Source organism: Tyto alba, unplaced genomic scaffold (assembly GCF_018691265.1).
Source record: "Tyto alba isolate M040663 unplaced genomic scaffold, T.alba_DEE_v4.0 Super-Scaffold_49, whole genome shotgun sequence".
In the NCBI taxonomy this organism is placed as follows: domain Eukaryota; kingdom Metazoa; phylum Chordata; class Aves; order Strigiformes; family Tytonidae; genus Tyto; species Tyto alba.
In genome coordinates this window covers 2,808,258-2,833,798 of record NW_024881325.1, presented here as the reverse complement: position 1 = coordinate 2,833,798, position 25,541 = coordinate 2,808,258, and the positions used below count along the sequence as shown (strand labels likewise).

General features: G+C 39.5%; 1 protein-coding gene across 4 annotated transcripts in view; it reads right to left on the bottom strand.

Annotated features, from left to right (window-relative positions):
- The window catches only part of FBLN2 (fibulin 2), a 106,632-nt gene that overhangs the window by 25,374 nt on the left and 55,717 nt on the right, over positions 1-25,541 (bottom strand). For all 4 annotated transcript variants that reach the window (XM_042806984.1, XM_042806985.1, XM_032995816.2 and 1 more), the window contains exons 3-6: positions 10,419-10,530; positions 6,092-6,221; positions 1,725-1,911; positions 95-301 (exon numbers count right to left, since the gene is read on the bottom strand). In XM_042806984.1, the coding sequence (XP_042662918.1) occupies positions 95-301; positions 1,725-1,911; positions 6,092-6,221; positions 10,419-10,530 (636 nt within the window). The remainder of the gene's footprint in view (positions 1-94; positions 302-1,724; positions 1,912-6,091; positions 6,222-10,418; positions 10,531-25,541) is intronic.

Genomic DNA, 25,541 nt, shown 5'->3' with positions numbered 1-25,541 from the left:
TGGAAACTACAGAGAAACTAAAGAAAAGCTTGGTAATCAATGCAGGTGGCACAAAGAGACCATCATTCACGGTGTTGCCTGCCCATTTTCTCACCTGGAGAGCAGCTGGTCCCATCATCTTGCAAAATGAATTCTGGAAAACACGAACACTTGTAGGACCCCACGGTGTTTATACACAAATGCTGACAGAGTTCCCCACCATAGATAAGACATTCATCCAGGTCATCTCCAGGCAGGTTATTTGACAATTCAGCTTCATTACTGATGGACAAAGCTTCATTGTGATCTTCTGTCTCTGAAACTACAACAGAACAACACTTGTTGGTTCTCTAACAGGTGTTTTAGCATTAGGACTGTACAGGATGGATTATTTGGTCACACAAGCTCCAGATACAGTCAGATTTACCCAAACAGTTACTCAAGGCAAATGAACAGCAAATGAACCCATCTTGAAGATAAAACCATTGTGCTGTAGGTTTACCACCTCCTTCTGTAAGGCTGGAGGGACAGACATTTTACAGGAGCCACTGAGAAACAAGGTGACCCTGGGAGGTCACAAGCTCACCTTTTACACAGGCTACTAACACCATTGCTATTGTTATGTGAACTAAGGTATCACATTGAAGTCCCACCTGAAATTGGCCCCACTGAACAACCACACTGAATTTCTAATTTCAGGAGAAAAACTTATCCAGTTGGCTTGGAGACTCTTTTCAACATTACTATTAATTTACTGGCTACTTCTATAGTTTGCATTACAAACATTCTGGGTTCCACTTAATAGTGACATGTCTATCCTACTTACTGCTTTTTCAACACTGGCAAAAGCACTACCCTTTTCATTTACTGACCAAATTTGACAAGACCTTCTGATACTAAAACTAAAGTTTCTCAGTCAGCTTTTGTTAAACACATATATGCGAACTTCTTTGCTCACTGAGGTCTCAGCTAGGTCAAAATAAACCCTTGCATTTGTTGGTGAGAGAAAATACACATTTAGTTCATGAGAAGAGAATCGACAAAAATTGAAACCTAGCATATGCAGGAGGTTACCATGCAACTCATGCATGAGAGGTGGCTACAGCAAGATGCCGGAAGGAGCATGTCCCTGGGCTGAGGGAGGAAGCATAGCTGTCCAAACTCCAGATTTGTCACGCTCCCTCTGTCATGCCTCTTTGGCTGCAGGGATTTGACTTAGCTCTCCAGCATCACTATGTTCGTATGTTGAAAGAATGAAAACAAATTTGCAGTGCTCTGGGGCTTCTCCAGAGTGTGCTGTGAGAAAGCTGCTGTGATGCTCAGCAGTACAATAGGAAATCTATTCCCAGGATGTTGCATCTGTATCACAATCCATGGAACCACTTTGTCTGGAAAGACCTCATAATTTGCTTTACGCAGAATCTTTCAAGGTTGCTTCTGCTAAAAGACAATGACCAGCTTCAACTTTGCTTCTTACCATGGGCTTGTGGCAGGTGTACTACGTGACTTGGGGAAAAAACAAACAAAAAACCAAACTACCAAAGAAGGTATGTTTTAAGGATCAGAAACACCTACATATTTTTTATTTTTTTCAAAACTGTTTAAAGAACAAGGAAGTCTATACTTGATCTGAGAGGGAAGACAACTTTGGTCCTGTAGCATCACTCCTTCCAGCACCTCCCTGTACAAATGTGTGAGACAGAGACTTTATCTGTAATGTCTTCAAATCATAAATGGACACTTACCCTTCTCAGGTGTCACTGTTGGCAAAGGTTCAGGATGCCTTTTTATTTCTGGATGGATAAAGTGATCTCCCCCTTCACAGCAGGACAGCATCACATGACTGCAGGGGTAGCCCAGATTGATGTTGGACTCACAGGTTTTGCCCTCACTCCTTAATCGCAGGCCCAGATTACAGCAATCGCAGCATTGCTACAAAAGGAGGAGACTATCAGTAACAAGGGTTTAATGCAGTCTTCTTGAGCCCACATACACACCTGGAACTGCTCTGCACTATCTTTAACAGTGGAGCATCTGGAAAAGCACTTAGGGTTTAGACAGTTGCAAACATCAAAGCTTTACTTGTGCTTGGTTTTGTCATCCTGCACAAATGGGTGAACTGGAACCAAGCTAAACACAAAATCTCGCTGTGACAATGATTTTAGCAACTTCGCATGCAAGGCAGTGCATGCAGATCACCTCTTTCTGGCTCTTGCCCACTGCCATTGCTTTATATATAGCATATTATAAACAAAATAATACGGGTCTATACCTCTTAGCATTAGATCTCAAAAAATCGTTAGTTCTTTGATGCAATGTGAAAGGAACTGTAAATATCTTGCAGGGACATGAGGATCAGCAGCAGCGTCTGAGCTCTGTCAGTATGTCAGTAAAGACTCTTTCCTCTATGCAGCACTGCCCTGCAAACCTACTATGACCTTTTATCACTGGACTGTCCTGAACAGCATCCCACCGAGAGAGTGGCTAGAGAAAGGCCAGCTTCACTGACATGTTGATGCAATGGGGCATCCCTGATATGTAGTCTCTCTTGCAGTTTCCTCTGCTGCAGGTGGCAGACAAAAACTGTTTTGTGCTTTACGCAGTCACATACAAATCTACTGCACAGTCCAGACACAAAAATACATCAGATAAATTATATCAAATTCAAAAAGTCCATACTGAATATTCATAGTGGATACCTCATCGAGCAAGGAAGATGAGGAGTTGTAAGTCTCTGCTAGAGAGATGTACAGGGGCCATATATGAACTGAAGATGCCTGTCTGCATTAAAACATAAGTGCCCTGCCCTAATATATACGTATTTAGGTGCTTTCACTGACAGAATAATTACAAAACGCAGTCCCCTTCCCTCTGCAACTCCTTTGATAGTCAAGACATCCAGCCCAGCAGCATTCATTTATAGTTGGCAGCTACATTGAAACAGCCTCTCTGAACCAAGAGAAGCAATTCCAGTCTATTAAAATACTCAGTCTAAGAAAAGGCATCAGACACATAAAATGAAGGTCATAATTCAAACTGGCACCAGTTAGTTAAGTCAACAGAAAGTCCAAGGATGAAATAGAAGAAAACTGAACTAAGCTCCCACTTCCCAGGAGAGAGATCTCTGACCTGAGGAGAGCAAATAAGAGCAGCAGTGTTTTAAGGGTTGGACACAGTATGGAAATGGAAAGAAATCATGTTTCATAATTAGCAAGCCTAGATTGGCATTCACAATAAACTGGAGTCTGTCTCCATTAGGGAGACAGGGAAACTTGCCCACTGACAGCTCAATCTGCAGAAATTCTTCTGCTGAGTCACTTTTTTTCAAGATTCAAACACTGTAGCTTTATGATTTCTTGAGCATTTCACACGTGGTATGGATCCCTTGCATGTTCAAACCAGTACCTATAACATAAACAGCTCATGTTTTATGTCCCTGCTGCCTAATCTGAAAAATCCCCAAACATCATAAATAGTAGACATTATTCACATTTGCAAATATGCAGTCATATAGAGTTGCCTTTACGTGCCCAAATACATGTTTGTGAAAAATTTACAGTACAGGTCCTTAAGATGCTGAATTATTTTTGACACTAAATAGGCTAAATCATCTTCTAAAAAGAAATGTTTTTTTTTTAAAAAAAAAGATCTAACTACAATGGATTGTGGTCACGCTAGAAAAGAAAAAAACCCTATTTTCATCCTCCCCAAATCCAGAATCCCCAAACTCAAAATTTTATTAACTGAAAATTTTACTTTCTATAAATATTTTTAGTTTGGGTACATTTTTTTTCAGCTTCAATATGCAAAATGAAAGAAGTTAAGGATAATACATGTATTATTTAAGGATAATAAATATAAATTAAGGATAATACATATATATGTAATATATATATAATATATATTACATAATACATAAAATAAATATAAATTAAGGATAATACATAATACAATGCTTAAGTATTGTAAAATATTGGAATATTTGCCTTGAAGAATATGGGTTTTTTCAGTCATAGTTTTGATTCACAATTTATCCCATGTGCAGGCATCACAGAGAGTATTAAATCAGTCACACAGTTTTGGGTTCACATATTTTCCCGATGAATACAACTGTCTCATTTTCCAGTGGAGAAACTTGTTTGTCAAAAAGTTCCTTCTAAAATGCAAAAATTTGAATGTCTTGATCTTCTATTAGTTACCTTTTGAACTTCACCAGAATTCTACAAATGATTTAATAACAAATATGGCTATTTTTACATTGCAATTGAGAAACATACCTTGAGAACCACTGCTTGATTCACAACTTTCTATGTTCCTCTCAAAAATACCTTTGCTGGAATCCAGTATAACTGGATTTATGATGGTGGCATCTCCATCCACTAGGAAAAAGTCCCTAAGCATGTGCTTTTTGTATTAGAGTAAATAATAACTAAAAGCAGACTATAATTAAGTTGTATTGAACATAAGCTGAATACCTGGATCTAAAGAACTGGCTCTGCTGCATTCATCTTGAAGCAAAAGTAAAGACCCCACAACTAAAATGCCCGAAGAAGACCTACACACATTTGTTACCTGGAAGAAAAACCCCTGGCTTTTAGCAGGACAGTGTAAATGTCTTGCAAAGTCTTTGGGACAATTAGCTTATCTTTCCACATTCCAGACAAACTTCTTTGATTTATGACACTCAGACACTGCAGTCACTAATAGAGGAGTGGATCAGGGCAGTGCTGTACCCTGTCAACTTTTTCTGCGAGGTCACCTCTGTCTGAAAGAATGTTTAATTTTCATAAAATTAGAAAGCCTTTCCTAAGGTCTCATTATTTATTAATTTCTTTTTTTTTTTTTTTTTTCAAGCAGTAGCTGCAATGAATGAAGAGCTAAAGGAGCTAAAGAGGAGGGCAAAGCTGCCTCTTTAACAATTTTACCATTTCAGATGGTTTCTCTTGAAGGAAAACATTACATTGGAACTGGCACAAGGAGCTATTCCATGAAAATATTTTGTAACTTGTTTCAATTCAGACTGGAATGATGAAGTTTTCCCTCTCCACTTCCTTCTGAGGAATGGCATGTGTGATAACACTTACTCTACAGCTTGTACGCTGTCTGGCATGCAAATGACCCACGGTGCAAACCTAAGAATAATAATTTTGTCACACTTCACAAATATTAATATCTTCTTCCAAATGCACAAATAATCTTTTGATTCTAATGGTAGACTCCAGACCCAAGTAAATAATAGTACTGAAAATGACAAATTGGCATAGCTAATTAAACTTTAAACTATGCAGTAGGTATCCATGTATTTTGCTTTTCCAGTGACCAATTATCCGCAAGAATCACCAATGTATAAGAACAGACAGAACTAATCAGTTTCCAGCTGAGACAACAGAAGCTGCACTTAAGCTCAGATATAGCTATGTAAATTATTATCAGAGTGAAATGAGTTCTGAAATGCACCCTTCTAGTAAAAACAAGACAAGTGAGCAAGTAAGATGCTGAATCTTCAAACTGGTTTAAATTGGTTTGGCTCCACTGATTTTCATGAAGCAAATCTCATTTATATAGGCTGAGGCCGTGGCTCATGATTTGTGATTTGAGCCATTTGTTAATAGTCTGCCTTTATTTATGAACAAAAGCTTCCATCATCATCTAAAATACTTGTTCCTCTAGTCCATCATTTTTTTTTAACTGAGAAATGAGGTTGCAATTCAACGCTGTAGCCAAGCAAACTGTTCAGTAATGGGTTTCACATTATATTTTCTATTAAGTTTTGCCCTATCATTTTCTAAATTCTTCTGCACCATAGGTATAAAAACTAAAATGGCCTTTTCAGCTACTTCCAAAGTGAGGAAGCAAAAGTAATACAGCAAGTTAAATCTTGAAAATGGAGATGGAAATAATTCAAATCAGCATTACTGTGAAGTTTTAAAAGGGGCTGCATCACCAGGCAATTGAAACCTAAATGCAAATAGCGTAATTTCCCTGACACATTCTTGCAACTTTATAATGTTCTGTGCTCCATAATAATGTATGAAGAAATTACTGCTAAATGCAGGAAATTAGGACATCCTGTATTTGGAACAAAACCAATAGAAGCATCAGAGCAACTTACCTTATACGATGACCCTCCACAGGGATCACTTTCCTCTGGACCGCACACGTCTCCTTCCTTTGCAGCAATCATGCCAGCCAGGCAGCTGTTCTCCTTTACGGTGGAGATGCAGCACTGCTTCTGAGCAATTCTGCAAAGGATCATGGAGGCCAAGCGTTCACTGACATGGAAAAAAACCCCAAACCTATTGGATTCACAGTACATTCCACAAATTTGGTCTCTCGTGGACGTGTGTGTCAATACTGGTATAATACAGAAGGCACCACTGACCTTTGCAGGATATAATTTTTTCTCATTCTTAATAAAAGGATGTACTGACAAATGCTCACGAAGTCTTGTGTTTAGATCACCATCTCTCAAAGTCTAGTCACCTATATACCTTATGACTCATCTATATTTGTGCAAGAGTCACTCTTCCCCATGTTTTGCTTCTCAGAAGTCTTCAGAAGGTTTCAGAAATAGAAAACAGACAGAAACCTTCCCTGGAAAGTAGGGAAGGGGAAACACACCTGTACACACTTACTTCTTCACCAACCAGAGGACTGAAGCTCTGGACAGGACTTAAGGAAAGTGTCACATCACAAAACCCCTATAAACTCTCCTTTACAATCCCTGCAGATTGTAACCCAGAATTAAATCCTTCCTCTAACTTCAGTTTATATATAACTTCGTATCAAAAAGTAGGCTATGGATGACTTGATCACTGTGTATGAAGTACTTCAGGAATGTATATTTCCTATATATGGGTCGTCAAATCAAACATTTTAACAAGATTTACTGAAGGTTGAAATGACACATTAAAAATCTAAATGGCAAGTTCCTAAATGAAATTTAATAGATGTTCATTAAAATAATAAAATACTCTTCCCTACTATTTTAAAATCTATACTGTATTTCCCCCCAGCTCCTTCCAAGAAGTATGTGCTTCTTTCATACGTATACAAAAGGGCAGACAAAATCACATAGTCCCTTTGGCTTTACTCCACGACCTTGTCTCTCAACCCACGCAGCACGGAGACTAGCAGCACCTCAGGAGGGGTGTGTGTCCGGTCCCAGGGTAGGGAAGGGCCCCTGTGATAGGGAAGGGTGAAGACTGAGAGCTGCAGGCCACCCCCAAAAATTCTCCTGAGGGGGTTATGTGGAGTACATGACCTGCAGACTGGGCATATGTGACACAGATGAACATGCTAAAATTGAGATGAAATAATATGTTATGAGTAAGGGTGTATTTCTGTTCTGGACAGATTTGATGGCTTGAAGGAATTAAGCAAAGTTTTTAATTTCCCAAGAATAACCTTGAAGTCTAACTATCTTTGGCTGATGCATTGTCACAGGGCACACTGTCTTATGGGGTACCCTCGTAATGAGGAATGGGAGGGTGATGTGTTTTAACAGCCAGCACCTCATACCAATGCAGCTCTCCTGCAACAGAAATATTTGCAAGTAAACAACTTCTTTTGTCAGTCAGATACCATTATTACTGTAATAAAATACAGTTGTCCTAGGAAAGAAAACCTCTTCTGAGAAGAATATATTTCCAATTCAAAGCTTTCATCCAAATGCTTCAATTAAAAAAAAAAAAAAAAAAAAAAAAAAAAAAAAGGAAAGGGATATCTCTTATTCTAGTAGAAACCAGCCACTGACAGCCACTTGGCCACTCTCCTGATACCAATGGACTGTTGTGTCAGCTTTACGTTAATATTTTTATGCTGGATAGCATAAGAGAGGTGTAACCAGGAAGCAGTGGTTTGAAGTTGATTACAGGAAGGGGACTACCACCTCCATATGCTTTGTTTTCAAAGAAGTCAGTTTTCTAATCCAGTCATAATTGTCAACTGGAGAAATAAAATTTCTTGAGCAATGGTTATAACCCAAATATATTCAAGTACCAGTAATTTAACTATTATTGCTTACATAAGACATCCAAACTTCAATTAAAGAAATACATTAAAAAAAACCCTAACTGCAATTCATTATCGTTTGTAGAAATGAAAAAATGCTACTAGAAGCATTTTTATTTGTGCAAAGTGTTTACTATATTAAAACCCCGAAATCTCTATAGATTCATGTTCTTCTGAAATGTGACATTTAGCCACAAGAAGTTCCTTTCATGCATGAAATACACAGTAGAAACAGAATTGTCTGGAGCACTGAAATATCACTGGTAATTTTTTATTTTAGTATTTCTTTAACTATCAGCACAGCTTAGTTTCAGCTACTCTACTACCAGAAAATGAATTTGGAACAGTGTTAACCACATTCTCTTGTTTCTTCTTCATAAACCTACTCTTTTCAGACCAGATACATGAGCTGTTGGTTCAAAGAAGATTCAGAACATTTCTGCTTTAGGGAAAGAGTCAATGAGTTAAGATGAGTGAAATGACTGATCAATGTATTAAACTGATGTGAGTCTCTAACTGGGACACAGTGTCAGCAAAAAGCAGGATTCATACTTCTACAGCTGATGTAAATGTCACCCAGATAAACATTGCTCTGCTATGATAAAACACAGAGCAATTATGAGACAAAACACACTATACTGGGTCAGATGAAATTTCATCTAGCTTAACATCCCATTTCCGATACAGACAGTGGTACTGGGACAAAATTTACACCTGACTATCAATCTAAGGATTTCCTGTAACTTGCTTTATTTTAAGATCATTCACCTAGTTAATACACGAGTCCTTCTAGGTAGTCCCAGTTCTCATCCTGCAGTTAGTGTTATTGGTCACTACTCTGAGTTAGGCCAAGTTGGTACATGAATGTCCAGAGACATCAAGATACATCAACAAGTACCTTTATCATTTAAGTTTTTGTCACTTAAAACCGCCAAAAATGGCATCTGGATACAACCTCAATCTGTAATCCCTATATAAACAACCTCAGCAGACACAGGAGAGGCTTCTCTCATTTGCCTCAGCTGACAAAATCAATCCTTCAGTGCAGTGAAGGTCACTTGTAAAACCCAAGTATTTATAGAAAACTACCTTGTCAGAACAGTAACTAATTTTTACAATTAGTATCTACCTTCTATGTTTTAAAATCTTTAGATACTAAATCGAAGTAGGTGCAGACTCCTGGGAGCTTGCATTACTTGCAGGCATTCTGGTGCATGAAATGGTGCACTTGATGTTTGGATATGTGGATGGTCATCAGCTCTGCACACTGGCACATCTCTCAATGGGAGCAGTAAGTTTTTGTCTATGCTTTCAAGGTTCTGAGGCCACAGATTTGAATGCTTTTTTACATTAAGTACAGAGAATATTTACAGGTGGCATTAAATCTTTAAAACAGGGACACAAGTGAAATTCTGAAAGTAAAACAACTGAACTCCTGATCTCTTATTCCTTTAAATCCCAGTAGATTTACAGGGACTGAAACATTTAGGATCTGGCTTTTTCATCTAAAACCAGCCTCAGATGTACAGGTGAAACTCATTAAGGTATTGGATTTGCACCTACTTAGGCCAAGGCTGGAATTTTTTAATCTGTCTTTACTTCATAGACAGTTGGTATGTGTCAGTTATGTCATGCCAGATCCCAGTGGGCGGGATTTTCATTTCCCAGTAACTTCAGAAAGGCGCAATGATACTAACTTTGATAAAACCAATTATGCCAAACTTTTTTAATGCTGAAAATTTCGGGATCACTCTTAAGAGAAATCTATCTGGCTTTTGCTGCACCACGTGAGTCTCAGATAACCTTTCCTTCATCCCTCCCTAAGGCCTGTTTCAGACTAGGGGGGAGGAAAGAGAGATGGGATGAATTGAAGCTAGCGTAATAAGTCGTCCACATTACTCTGCACCCATTCTTCTTCCCTGGCTGTGCAGTTTGAATCTGGCACCCTCACTCAGACCAGATGCTACCGATACCAGCAGCGTTATCAAAGCATATGGTCTCCCCTTCAGCTGAACGCAGACATCAGAACCAGCAGCCATTCATACTGGACAATAAACACACCATTTAATGATATGAATAATCATTGCATTTAACACTTGCCAAATGAAAAACAAACTTTGCCCTTCTATTTATCAGCAAATTCACAGATGTGCTTAAAACTGGGAAACAAAAATTTGTGTTCTGCTCACATGAGAGAGGAAAAGAAACCTTAAAAGGCTTTTGTTTAGATTAGATTTTGGGGAAAGGAAGGGGGAAAATCCTTCCTTCTAATTTACCACGACATACTGCCAGCCTACCAACAATTTATACAATGAATGAAACAGTTCCCTGTCTCCTGGACATCCCACAAATTGTGCAATCATTTGATCTCTTCTAAAGGGCTGCTCTCTGTCTTAATCTAAAATGCTCAGTTTTGCGTTACGTACCTGCAGATATCACCATCCATTCCACTTACAGGGATTTCTGTACACTCCCCATTGTCTATAGCCCATTGTTGTCCAGCTCCACAGCAGCTCTCAATCAATTCCTTTGTGGAACCTGTATAAAACATACACCCAGAATTTTTTGTATGGAATGAATTGGTTTTAGCTCTGTTTTCTTAATTGAGAAGATCTTCAAAATAACAATAGTTCAGCTTCTTTTTTTTCTTTCCACATTCCATTTGGTTATATGCAAAAAAAAAAAAAAAAAAAAAAGAGGCAACTGATACCTGCAGTATCTTGACATAATCGATCACCTGGTAATGTCTTTCAGGGAGGAACAGCAGAAGCAAATTAGAGCTTTAAATACAATAAAAAACATAACAGGTTTAAAGACAACTCCACCTTTGACATCTCTGAACAAAAAAACCCTGAAAAATCATTCTTGGCCACTTAATGCAAGTTGATTTAATAAGTCATTATTCTGTTGTAACAGGGCCTTCACTACCACTAGCTGGGCTAGCATGAACGTGCCCATGTTCACAACAAACAAAATAAAGTACACAGAGTGTACACAAGCTTGGTACATGGCATACACAAGCCTCAATAATTCTCTTACACCAAATTGTAAGTATGAAGTTTCACTGATGAGTAACAACAAACCAAAACACATTCCTTGTCACGGTCCCTTAAAGTTCATAGTATTTAGCAAGGGTACTTTTAGTAGGCTTGACATATGTAGCATTAAGAAATTTTTTCCATAAAACAGATTAAGAAATTCCACTCCTCAAAGTCACCTAGAGTACATATACCTAGAGTGCCCTATGGCTGAATTTGAAGGTTCATCTGGTTTAAAACCATAACGAAAAGGGGTTGAGAGACATAACCTGACTCTGATAATGAGGTCATGTAAAACACTGGCACTAAGATGCAGTAAAAGAAATGGACATGTAAGAATGCTGCACTAGTTTTTACATTTTTTCCTTGTGGATTTCTACTCAAGATGTAAATTTTCAGGTTACAGTGAAATGCAACTTAAACTAGTGGATTTGCAATATGCTACATACTTACTCTATAGAACAGACTGGGGTGACATCAGACTGGGCAGAAGCAGTGGGTTTTGGAGTCTGCCCAGTTTACTTCATGATGGGACATTTGCCATGCTACTGGGGTACAAACACCAAAGAAACACTAACATAAGCCAACTAAACTGATGCTGGAGTGCAATCAGTCTGCTCCATGGCAGCAGCTGGCAAGTGTTGTGCTGTGTCTATAGGAAGATTCTCCTGTGACTGCTCACGCAGTGGATGGGTTCCATCACACAGAGCACGTGGTCTCCCCCTTACCAGCCAACAGGTCTGCAGCAGGAGCTCTCTGCTTTGGGAACAGTTACACAGATATCAGGTAAGAAAATTATAAAGAGATGCCTTAAAAGAGACACGAGGTACATTACAAATGCTTGAGGATTGTGATTTCACACTACTGATATACATGCCAATACACATGATGAAGATGGTGTATCACACTACAGGGCTCTGCTTTCTCCACAATGACTCTGTGCTGATGACTTGGACCAGCACCTGCTCTCTCCACTGGCTCGTCAGCAGTGCTCCTGGTCCCTTTAAATCCATTTAGATTGATATAAGGAACATTTTGTGCATTTTATTCATAATTCCAGGCCAGTCTCTGGCATGGTTTGGTGTTACCATCAAGAGGAAACAAGACAAAACCCACCCCGAAGTTGAGTTGTAGGAGAAGTGTGAGTGCAATGGGCCATAGGTAGCTCCACATCTTAGCAGTCCTTGACCAATACCCAGCAACCCACACTGCAGAACAACGTATTTCCAAGAACCCTCAGCCAGTTTTTAGATAAATCCGTCCTGAATCAGTTCTGCTTACAGTGGGAGGGGGGAACCTCTTTCTCTACAAGGATTTTAGGGAAAATGCCATTGCTGCAGAATAGCACTGCTGAAGGTGTAGCGCTCTCCTGTCAAGATTTGGCAACAAAGCTAAACCTTTGGAAGCCAGCCTCTGCTGGACTAGTCTTCCACAATTTTGTTCTGTCAGGGAATTGGATTCCGGTTGATAGGAGGAACTCTGCAGTCATCCCATTTGAAGTGAGAAGCCTCTCATCCTGCATGTTATCAGCAATGTTAGATGACAGCTCCTTCAGTAGTCCAGATTTGATGAAAAAGTTAATAGAGTCCTTTCATCTGTCTGCATTTGATATGTTGTATCAAGTCAAATGATTTTGCTTTGCAAAATTGTTACACTTAAGTGAGACATTTTTAGAAATGACTACAATTCAAAACATCTGGGTATCCACTCTGCACAATTCAGAAGAAACAGCCTATGTTTCCAGCACATTTCTTATGTCATGTATTTACAGCAGTTATTCTATATTTCAAACAACAGTGGAAGAACTCTATATAGTGTCTTGAAGAGCTAAGTAGCCATTAGATATCAAGGTTAAGAAGTTTAAGTGAAATGTAGCATTAACTTCAGTGTTAAAAAATATTGGCACTTACACAAATGATACAAACCTCCTCAGCAGAAGACTATTCCTTTATACTTGTTACAGTTAATTTAGGAGATAATATTACATGTTGGGAACTGGAAAGTTCTCATCACCAGCATGGCTTGCTTTATAAAAAGCAACTAGAAAAATTAAACACAAAATATAGTGCTTGCTACCACGAAATGCCTGCTCATGGGAAAACAACTTCAAGAAACCATCTAACAGGAGGGGAAAAGAGGGGGAGAAAGAAAGAATACATGTTCCATTACTGACCAAGAGCTCACGGGAGAAAAATCACCAAATGTCATTTCCTTCTGTGTTCTTTGATCCCTGATAGGGTTCATTACACACACTCCATAGCAGTGCCTTACTAGACCTGCATTTGTTTTGGCTGAGAAGTGTTGACCACTCCCGTAGACAGATGAAATAGTTTGGTGGACGCTCTTACAATATTATTCAACCATGGTCCCAAGGACAGGTAGGACTGCTGCCGCTCTTCCTGCGGGCAAGCTCGGGGCCAAGCCTGAGCCACCTGCAGAGGTGAGGGGGGCTCCGTGGGGGCTGCTGCCTCATGCTCTGCACTTGGCTGCACAGTGGTCCTGTAGGAAATTCATTTCCAACACAGAGCCCACGCTCGTGGGCAGATGGGAACACTAAGCATTTCCAAACCACACTTCTTGGTGAAAATATTTCCACTTTTCAACAACATTTTTTCCCTGAAAATAGAAAACAGTCTGTGGAAAAATAACTTCTTCATCACTAAGTCAGATGGATGGGCGAGAAGAGATTACAACAAGTGACAAGACATGGCTCCTCATGGGTGCAGCCATGCATGCCCAAACCAGCGCCAACCCTGCAGCCCAGAGCATCAAACCCCGCACCACCCGCCACCCAACTGCCCATCTGCCCCAGCCCTGCCGCATCTTCTGTTAGTGCACCAATAGATGGCAACTCCAAAAAAGGACAGCTGACACTAAGAGGGAGAGTTGGGCTTCCAGGACAAAACCCACCCTTTTTGTGTCCATGCACTCCAGTTGTGCGACTCTGTTAGGTTACAAAGAGAAGGTGTTATGGCAAGTGAATGCCACAGAAAAATCACCTGCACAGTAAGGACTGCAGACAAGATTGCAGCACAGAGAGCTTCATCTCTGCCCTAAGTCCTTATTTATATGTTTTTTTAAAAAAAAAAAAAAGAAGGGGGGCGGGAAAGAGGGTGCACTTCACACTTTTGTAAATTTTACTTTGTTTTCTTTAAAGGTTCAGGAAGAGACACCCAAACCAGAGTTGAAGCCACTGCACCCTCACCCTGTGCAGCCCAGTGGCAGAGGGGTTTTGGATGACCTAAGCCATTTCTATTCTCTCACACTGCCACATTCATGCTCACACACAAGGGCACATAGCACTGTAACAGACTGAGGTCCAGTTGCAGTTTATGCAATGCTTTCATTTTATGCAGCATATTAGCAATGTTAAAAATACACTTGAGTCTTGGAAGTTGTATTACGTGTAAGAGTTGCTGTATGACATGAGAGGGATAATATATGCAGTTAAACTAGGCAGGAAATACACCTGGTACCAGATAATTACAAAACACTGCTAAAAAACAGTTTTCAACATAGTTTTAATTCAGACCCTTGGTGGAAACTCCATTCATTTTACCAAGTTTTGAAATACATTTGTTTCTACAGTATTGCTATGTTTAAGACACAAGAATACAGCAGAATTTCCTAATCTATATTGCAGTAACCTACATGATTTCTAATTAAAATAAAAATTAATTACTCATTCCTCACTAAAGATTTAGTATCAGATTGCCCTACTGAAGTGTCATACTATTAAGCAGTCATATTTAAAAAAATATATTGCCCTTTGTTATGATCTTATGAATAATTAAATCTAGAATGCAGTTATCATAAAATGAACAAACTATTGCATTTTATCTCAATCAGGAATTAGAAAAACTGAATAATTCACAATAGGACTCGCAGTCATTAGTATGGATTTATGATATTCTGATTATACATTAGCAAGAAAAAATATATACAACCAGATACACGCACAAGACTGAAGATTACAGTTTCTATGCTGGATGAAGACTAAATTACATGTATAACAGACTGAAATATGCAAGCATTCAAACAGAGCTTTGTTTATTTGGAACTTGCATGATATTAGCAGATTTAGAAATAGATTTGCATCTGCTCATGGAAAACAAAGTAGTTTTATTTGAGACAACATAATCCTGAATATTTGTTATACTGTGTGCATCTTTGATAATTCATAGTGTCATTTAACAAGACACCTGTTAATAGATAATTTTCTATTTATTAATTTCTTCACTAGGAAAATAAGGTAATTTATTTCAGGCTGGATTATAAAACAGCATCATGTCTCCTCACTCATTTTTAATTTAGTAACTCATCTCCTACAATTATCACTCTACATCAGTCTGAAGATATGAATTAAAGTACATTTTGGCCTAATCTCAAAAGTTTGTATATTGTCTTTTAAAGACATTTAGAATTTAATTCAAGTATTTAGAGAAACATTTACCCCCAGAGAATTTTAACTCATCTTTGACTGTGCCTTAAAACATCATGTTGTCTCAATGCTTGCTGTCCAAACCTGACTAGCAGTGGGATGGCCTCCCACCAGCACCTTGACACATCAAGGTTTTCCATAGCCACATGATACCCACGCAGCTTCTACATGCTGCTACTCAGGAATTTCATCTTTCAGCTAGAAAAGTCTAGCATGGGTGTGTGTGTGTGTGTGTGTATTTTAAAAAGTTTAGCTAAAGCTCAAACTTTACACCGAGGAAAACACACAGCTAAAAGCTACTCGATTATTTTCCCCCACTCACACAGTGCACCAGAAATTTATTAGAGTAGTAAAGGAGACAAAAGGGATTTTCAAAAACCTTCCAGCTCTTTTTTCCCCCAGTGTTCACAAATTATGTTTCATAGTGATAAAACATCAGTCAACCCTAGGTAGGACTGGTCAAGAAAGGGTCTAATATTTCAGTTTCTTGCCAGACAGAACATTTAAGAGGTTTAACACTTCTGATTTCATTGCTTACTTCCATTCTCACTTTAGTTTTGCAGCTCTGCAGAACATTTGCATTGATTGACTAACTCCTATTGTGCAAATATCCATTCTTTGAGCAAATGCATTGATTCACCAACTGAGCTATTAGGCATGCTTTCTCTACCATTCTCCTGTTCTAAATGGGGTTTTTTTGTCTAAGCAGAACACAGACAAACAAACCTTAAGGCTTCAGCACTTCCTCACATGATGAGAGCGGTGAGCACTGACCCATCACACTAACCAATCCATCCAAGCCTTCCACCCACGAGGGGCAAGTGCTGGGTTAAATCTTGGCTATTAGCTTTAACAGGAGCAAGATTTCATTCAGTTAAAATAAACAATTATTTTCATTTTTACTAAAATTATTATAGGAGCCATGATGCATTAAAGAGTCTTAGATAATCATTTTTACCTACAGAGACACCCATGTAGGTAGACATAGTGCAGCGGCTTGGATATAACTATTTGATCCAAGATAAAGTTCAAAACTGATATTATTCCCAAATAAGATTACCTATTAGCCAGGGTAAGTCAGTGCACTGTGTTCGAGATGAAGCATGAATCATGGGGAAGACTGGCATTTCAGGGGCAGCATCATGTTGTCAGCCCAAGGCAGCTACATCTCCTCTCTGCTGCCTTTAATTTAAACTGTTTATTGCTGGATCAGCATTCACACGCAAAAGAGGGAATGTTCCTATCTCCAGAACTGAGCTGAGCCTTGATCTTATGATGAAGCATGCTATTCAGTTCTTATACCTGAGGAAAATAATTTATTTTCCCCAAAAGTACAGTACTCTTTGGGGTGGGGGAGGAACTAAAAACCAACAAACAGCACAGGATCTCACCAGGAAATGAGTTTATGCACTAAGATTAAATTTGATGTGGCACCCTCTACAAATGAGGCACTCCATTAAGATGCATCTTCATTTTGAGGATCTCATTGCTCATCCACACAGGAAGCTGACAGCTGTAACTCTCAAGCTATAACATAATTTTGAAAAAAGCAACTGCACTAACTGCTGAAGTCCCGAGCCAGCGTAAATCAGCCACCCCTCCGAGCTCGGTGGAGTGGCCTGACAGCCCAGCATCACCTGCACGAAGGCAGCGGCAGCCCACAACACATCAGGTTGATGAACTGGCCTCTGAAATCAGTTAATGAGTCTCCCCAGCAATACTCATGGCAGATTATGACTTCCCAAGTGGCAAATATGAAGGCTGACTCCTGAGATACTGGAGTACACTAGCACCTTTTCACACCTTAAAAGAAAACTTATTTGGTATACAAGCTGATCCAGTGGGAGAGGTTGCTTTCGCCTCCCGCAACCATCCTTGCCCATCAGAACTGACTGGAGAAAGAAAAGGAATGGTACAGAGCAGAACAGGAGCAGTTTCCACCACCTTTCCATGATCACACGTGGTCAAGGAAGGGATCAAAGCAGAGAGCTGCTTTTCCTGTCTAGTCAGTGCTCATGACTTGTTTCCCACTCCCTTATAAAAATCCCCCAAAGCACCTTGAAAATATGTTTACCATTTTATATATGTCTCCTTTTAAAGGAAGGGGTATCTAGACTTGAGATCCACCCAGCACATACATTTCACACTAACTGTTTGCCCACACTGGAGAAAAAGGTATTGTATTTCCTTATCAAATACATGCCTGAGAACATAAACCCAAGTATTATCCATGTATTATAGCAAATGAAGAAAAACTTCACAAAGCAACAGTTAACTTGATGGAGTTCAAATACTGAAAAACACCAGTTTCCAGTGGGTCTTTTCTCTGCTCCAATCTCTTCATCATTTAAAGCTTTAATACAGAAGAAGGAGAAGAAGGAGAAGAATTACCATAGCTTTACCCCTTAACAGGTTGTCATTTCTTATCAACAGTCCAAGAAGCTTTACTAAATTCCCTCACTGAATTTCACCATTTGGTTGTGCAGCGTAACATGTTCTTAACTTGATTTATTTGAGATGTCTAGGAAGACATTTTAATGAGGAAAGGTAAAGAGGAGAAGAACATTTATCTTGGCAAAGATGAGGAGGGGGGAGAATGACAACACAGCCCCAAAGCCAGCTGTTTTCACTTGAAACTGAACTATCACTTACGTCATTAGGACTGGTTAAGCTTTCTTCAGGACCTGTTCCCAGATAAATTAGCATATGGTTTATTCTGTGCAGGTTACTGCAGACTCCTCAAAGTGCCTCAGTGTTCAGGAGCATATTTGACTCTAAATCTAACTGAAATGAGAGTAGCGCTCAAGTGTTTCCATGATCAAATCCTCAGTTAGCTCATTGCTAGGAAAGGGGTTTTAACCCACGTGCATTCATTAGACTGTTAGGCTCCTCTCATTGGAAATAATGAAAAAGAAAATTTCAGGAGAAATACAGGCTGAGCTGAGAGTTCAACACACATCTCATGGCTTCAGTCCAGTACCTAATCTTGCTTTCTTCTTCCCCATCATCCTCTTTCTTTCCTACTGGACTCAATTTGCCATGCCATCACCACAGTAATGTAAGTGAGGTCCACCGCACTTGCAGCAACCTGCCTTCATTTTAAACTTCATACAGCAAAGCAGTTTTCTATACTCTCCTACTTCCTCTGGAGTCACCTGCATCTCTTTAGAAATTCATCCCACCATTCATCCAGGACAAGTTCCTGTTATATTGCCTTCACTCCTTGGGAGGCATCTGCTTTCCATTTCAACCTGAAAATGCTCTGTTTCCTACATTATTCTTTTTTCATAAATTCCTTATGCTGGCTTGCTTGGCAAAATATAAAGAGTTGTGTCTGCCCAAAGGCACAATGAAAAACTGGATAAAACAAACTGAATGTTCTCATTTTACTATGCGCTGTACAATAGAGACATACATCAACATAACCTCAGCCAGGATTGTTTGGCAGATTTTGTTCAAAGTGTGAATGAATAGCAACCTTATATTCCCTCTGGCTTTAGTTCTGGATAATCCTTGTAAGTCAAAACTTGCATTACCTGTGCCAGAGGTCAGATAATTTAGACTATGTTTGGTCTTTAACGTTTCCATGACAGCACCCCTTATTAGCTCCAGGTTGAAAGAAAGGGGTGGGGTGGGGGGGATTGGAGGGCTGAAACAACTAAATAAATTCTTTAACCTTTTTCACCAACTAAAAACCGAAGCCATTTCTCTTCCTGCCTTTTAAAAATTTGGCTCATTTGGATCTATCCTCCTGTCACCGAGCTTAAAGTGAAACAGTTCATACACAATCATCCTTCTATTAGCTACAATAATAACTCAAAGTAGGCATAGTTTCTTGCCCTTCAGCACAGTCTTGGCTGTATTTTCCTCCTCAACTTTCCTTCCCCAGATATTGCACAGAGTATATTTCTGCTGTCTTATTAACTTTCAAAAGAGCTGAGGCTTTAGAAAGCCTGGTTCTGATTATCCTTGTAATTCCTGTCTAAAAAATTTTATCTTGGGGGAGAGTATGCTCTTTGCATGCTCCTTTTTGTGGCTAGGTAGGCTCCTTCCTTCAAAGCTAGCATTTCCACCAGCCCTGTTTAATTTTAAAGTTAATGTTAAGAAGCATAGTGTTTACCAGGGGATGTAGTCCATGACTGTCTGTCAGACCACCTGGGAAATTTAGGCAGGATCACTGAATCTGCTGCAGCTCAAGCATTCAGTAACACAAGCACTTTCAGTATATTCTTAGCCAGTTACAAATTGAGCTGAGGTTGTAATGGTAATTAAATTACAGAAATAATATTCCTTTTTTTTATTTTTAAAAAAAGGAAAATAAACATAAAGAAGCAAATGGATGTGTGTGTAAGGACTTAATTTAGTTTATGTGTTCCCCCTACTTCTGTGTGTTTATCTACAGAAAAAAATTCATTAGTTTCACCCACATAACTATTCAAACCCACACACTGCAATATTAGGGACAGCCATCCATCAAGACATGTTGCTGCTTTGAATTTTAAGACTGTAGCAGTGAAAAAGGTCTTTGTTTTGGAGTGGGAACATCGATCAAGGACAAGCAAAGCTATTGTGTCATTTTGGAGTTCAGTTGCCTAACAACGCTAGACACCTTAATCATGCAACCCATATAAATACATAATTTGATCTCATACCAATCACAGTAGAAATTGTACTTTTGTTTAAAGTCACAAAGGAGGATTGTACATTTGTATCTATATTGTATCTTCACCACTGGAGCACAGATTGCAGGTTTAGACACCGCACACACAGTGGTAAAGCTAACACATGAGAGGGAACTGGTTATGAATAGTCAGATGAAGCCAATCCCAAAGTTCCCTCATCTTTCAGGTTGCAGTTGGGAGATTTTAGGTATTTGAATTTTGCAACTTTGGTAAGTGAAAAAAAATCTCAAGCAAATGACCAATCCTTGATCTGCTTCGATCAGTACAACCACACGCAGCACAGGCTAAAAATACACACTCTTAGTTGCACTCTAGGAGAGCGCATCCAGAAATTGTTCACAGAAAAACTCTTGAATCACTTTTGGGGAAAAAAAAAAAAAGGCCAGTATTTTCTTTCTCTTCATGACCAATTCATGCAAAGTAGAAAAGCAGTAAAATTCATCAGAGAAGTTATTCACTGTGAATTGAATGCTCATCTCTATTCAGAACTTTACTGAAACAAACTGGGAAAATTTACTCACTGACTCATCCCCAGCTGCTGGTGTCAGCTTGTTTTCTCTGCTACATTTCTCAACACAACTTTCAAAGTAACTTAATACAGTATGTTAACAGAAGCAGCAGCCCTAGCCAAACAGTCTTGCACACCTTGAAAAGGTAAGAACAGATAAGATTATACAACAGCACCAATCAGTGACCCACAGCAGCCCCAGGAGCCTGATGTGTTCCTGGTGAACTATGTGCCCCCCAGCTCTGTTTGGACAGGACTGAGGATTGTTGAGCAAAAAATTCTGAACATCAGAGGAAGGAAACCTCTGAGTTTCATTGAGTTTCTAATTAGTGTGTAGGGATGCTTAAACTGAACATTAAAATTGTTGTAGGGCTCCAGCTCGCCTTATTTGGGGATCCTACTGTACTTCTTGCTAGTCCTTGTCAGGTTTATAATCATAAATTACATTGTTTATTTATCTTATGAAGTTCGGAAGAGCTCTCTCATTTCCTTTGGCTTTTCTTTATGAAGTTCTGCAATCAGTGTTTGTGCAAGAATTTCAGCAATAATGATTGCAGCCCAGGGCATTTCCTGGATTAATGACAGGCTGGAAGAGTTGATGGCCCAGGTTCTGCCGTGGTCCATTAACCCCAAGGAGGTTTAAATTCTCCAGGAAGCACCCTCTGCCAGAGCAGTTACTGTGAATTAAATTCAGTGGGATACTTTAGTCAACAGCAACAAAACAAACTTCCTTTTATCCCTCACAAATGTAGGAGGAAATATTAATTTGAATGGGCTGATAATGATGTTTAGAGTGTTTCAGGAGAATTTAGCAGCTGCTAGCAGGAAGCACAGCAGGAAATTTCTCTTTTGCCACGCAGTATGCATCAGAACAACGAGACCTGTTTGGAAACAAGGTTTTTCAGTTTCCTAAGAAATGAATGATTTGGGGTGGAAATTAGGAAAATGGAGGGTTTAACTATTAAGTGAAGCACCTTGTTTGATAAGGTCGCTGTGGTTTCACACAGGAGGTACTGGGTGACTCATTTAGCGCATTTCCACTTCAGACTTTACTTCCAGCTCAAACTATCTGGTCTCCCATTGTACAGCTCAGTGTAACCCCACTGGAGCCTTTGGCCACTATATACCGAGAGAAATACAATGACACAAAGCATTTAATTCCCTAATTCCTCCCTGTCAAAAATCTACACCACTCAGATCACACATAAAATTCATGCGTTTTGTTTCAACTCCATGTTCCTAATTAAAAGTAGCAAGTAGCTCACGTGTGTTAGTCAAGATTAACAATACTATCTCATACTTGCAAACTCTGTTACTGAAGTCACCTTCAAATAAGGCAACCATTTGCAAATTATTGTAAACTATGGCAGAAGTAGATGTTTTCACCTAAAGGTAGGATTTGAACCAGCGCCCATGGAAGCCTAGAGGCCCTCTCTGCTCCTTTACTAAAAATTAAAGCACAAAGCCCTTGAATATGTAGAATAACTATGAACATGTTTATATTTAGGCAAATCCTTAGTTCAGCAGCACTGATGAAACTTAGACACGTGCAGAAGTCCTTTGCTGACTCAAGCCCTGTATGAGGCGCAGCAAGATCGAGTATGACAGTGTTTCCTACAGGGAAAATTCAACAAGTAACATCTGTCTCCTACAAAGTACGAAATAATCATAGGGATGTTGTGAATAGATTAGCATTTAATTAGCTGACAGCTTGTATCTGTCTCTACAGAAACTATTTCTTCAGCAATCTCAGCATTTTATGCTTTTTGTAAGCTGCAGAGATAGTTGCAATACTTTTCCTTCTCAAGCTGTTATGTGTACACCACTTGAAACAAGCACAAGCACCACTGGAAAGACAGAGCTTAGCCATGCACCCCATATGCAGCTAGGAAATGGGTTTCTCCTTCGGATCCTGACCAGCCAGAGGAGGGGACTGTGTGCCACAGCAGCACTGGGGCAGGCTGCACCACCCCTGCAGCACCTGAAACGGGCGCAACTAAAATCTCAGCTGGAATTCAATCTCCTGCAATGGACTCTGGCTACACTTCCTACTTGGAAACTACAGGCTGCAGCCAATTTTAAAGGAATTTACATTCCTGAACATATTTTACTTTGGAACCAGAGATGAAGAGAGAGAAAAGGGACTGACTTGTGAAAAGCTCCAACTCTGATTTAAATGTGTTTTGGAGCATTTGGGATAAGGCGGCAAATTCTAATTAAGGGTGGAGGAGTCTCTTCATCTCTCCCACAAGGGCTCAATACAGTTACTTATTGCAGGAGACATCTGAAACAGAGTGAAAAAAAAAGTATCAGAAGAAGCAGAACTTTACATAAAATTTCATCAATATGTTTCCAAAAACCAGGTTTTATTATTTGTAAGTTAATAAGTAGACAGTCCACTAGTCATTTTCTTTCTTTTTTAACGTTCAATCACAGTCTGGGAAAGCAATGTCCATTCACACACGGACCCTGTTCGGGCTGAGGAAACAGAAGCTAGAAAAGGGAGGAGATGATGGAGAACATAAGTAACTGAAAAACCACAGGGAAGTGGATTTAGTGCTCCGTGTTTAAAGATCAAATTGTAACTGAATGATCAAAATATCAGGATGGTTCAATTTTGAATTTTCTTATCTAGGTTTTTAGCTCAAATCAGCCTCCTAATAGCTCATGATAGGTGTACAGTCTTAGTTCTGTACTGGAGGCTGCTGATAATAGGAGCCATAAAAAGCAATTTGTGCTGATAGAAACCTCTTGGGGGAGCACATAAGAAAGGAACTAAGTGTCTATATAATTAAAGTCAGAAAAGTCTGGACATAGCTGCAAAAAGAAAATAACTTGCCGAGTTACCGTCCATGAAATAGGGATCCGAGCAGTTGAAACACCAGACTCTTGGTGGCTGAGATGTTTTGGAGCACGACCAAATTGTACAGGCCCACATAGACAAGCACGGTGCTTAGGAAGGCCAAGGTCCTTCACATTATTCTCAGAATTTCAGTTGTTAGCTTAACAACTGTGCCTCATTTGCTAAGTTAGCCAATAGTTTCAAATGGGACAGTGTTTGTTTATAGTCTGAGACTACAAAATGTTGATGCAGAGTCAAGCTTTTTAATGTTCACATGTGTTTAAAATAAAAGTTTTTCTCTTACCCCTCTTGAGTTCTCAGTGGCTTATTCATTTCTAAGGAAAATGAGCACAACCCTTGCATCTTCACTGAGAAGGGATCTGCCCATTTTTTCTGGAGAACAGAAAAACACATTCACAGCCCAATGAAGCTTAAATTTTATCTTCACATATGAGTAATTACTTCATACAGAGCTGCTTGCTTGCTGAAGAGCTACAAACACATGCACAATTCTGCTAACTAGAGACATGTCGGTAAAAACATTGTTTACATAGTCTGCATTCAGTCTAGAGGTGGCTTCACAGCCTGAACTCTTCTGAAATATGTGGTTACCACCTCAACCGTTTCAATAATCCAGCTGCATTTCCACTGCTGAAATCAAAGGGATATATTTATATCCTGTACAGAGACCAAAATCACTAGGCAGATATTTTTTTCAGTGTTTTATTCTTCCCATGTCAGTACACCTCATGAAAAACAGATTCTTTAAATGAGGTCAGAGCACTAAGCAGACAAGTGAAAGACAAACTCACCCCCTCTTGGTTTTTCAATACATCCAGGCCAAGAGGAGAAATATCTTAATGTGATCTATGAACATTGGCTGTACTGCTTATAAACACTGACATCATTCTGTAAAAGGCACTGTAATGTAGATTTTTAATTCTGTACCCGATTTAATCTAATTTATTTTGTTATTTATGGACACAAAGTAAATCAGCACAAAATAGTTCTTTTATCAATTGCTCCACAGAAGCAGGAGCCTAGGCATAATATTTGGTCTTCCCAGAAATTTTAAAATTTTGACTTCTCGCTGAAATGTAATTTGTTTTTATTTGGATTTGCCAATTAACACCTTTCTATGCTGTATCTGCAACCTCAAATGGATGTGAAATGGATCTTTAAAAGCGAAATACAACACTAGGGAGCATCCACGGGCAATCTATAGATCTCAATGAAGTGCCAGTGGCATCCCCTCATTTTATTCCCCTCATTTTCCTCATTAGATGTACTTTCTTCCCGTTAACCTCCAAAAAAGCCTCTCTTCCTGAAAAAGGCCTCTGATGAACCAAGTAGTGCACCCCACACATTCCAAGTGGGATCTTGGAGGGTGGGAAGGAGGCAAGTTCCTGTGGCATAGACCCTCCTTACCTCTTCCAGGTTCCAGGTCCCACTGAAACCCACTAACTCGTAACCTCAATACCTAACTCAAGCGAGAGGAAATCCTCTCTTGTACAGCACTAAATCTCAAGCGTTTTTAAGACTTCAGAGATGAAACCTGATGTAACGCAGACAAGAACTCCAGAATAATGTGCTTTCTGATGACACCTATGAGATGAGGGCTTGTGCGCTTAGCCCTAGTTTCATTTCTACAAAGTCCAGAAGCTCCTACGCTGCTTTCCACGCTCCATTGCCCCCGCCACTGATAAACTGATCTAGACCTCAGTGGGAAGGAGAAAGGGAGCAACGTGCGGGACAACACATAACGGTACAGCATGTTCTTGGCAGTGGCCGGGCACCAGCCAGATCCCTCCCCCAGTAAGGAATGCATTTTTCTTAATCAAGGGAGAGGTTCAACTTTGAACTTGACGCTTCTCCCAGTCAACAAACACTCTTTGTTAACTGTCAGCTGTTTCCTAATCACTGCAAGACATCATCTTTCACATAGGACATGGGCCATGCAGGGGTGAGAGGGAAGAATTGTTCCCCTCTACCATACAGCTGGAAATGCGTGATCAAAATGTGACTTCTGGTGTGGCTT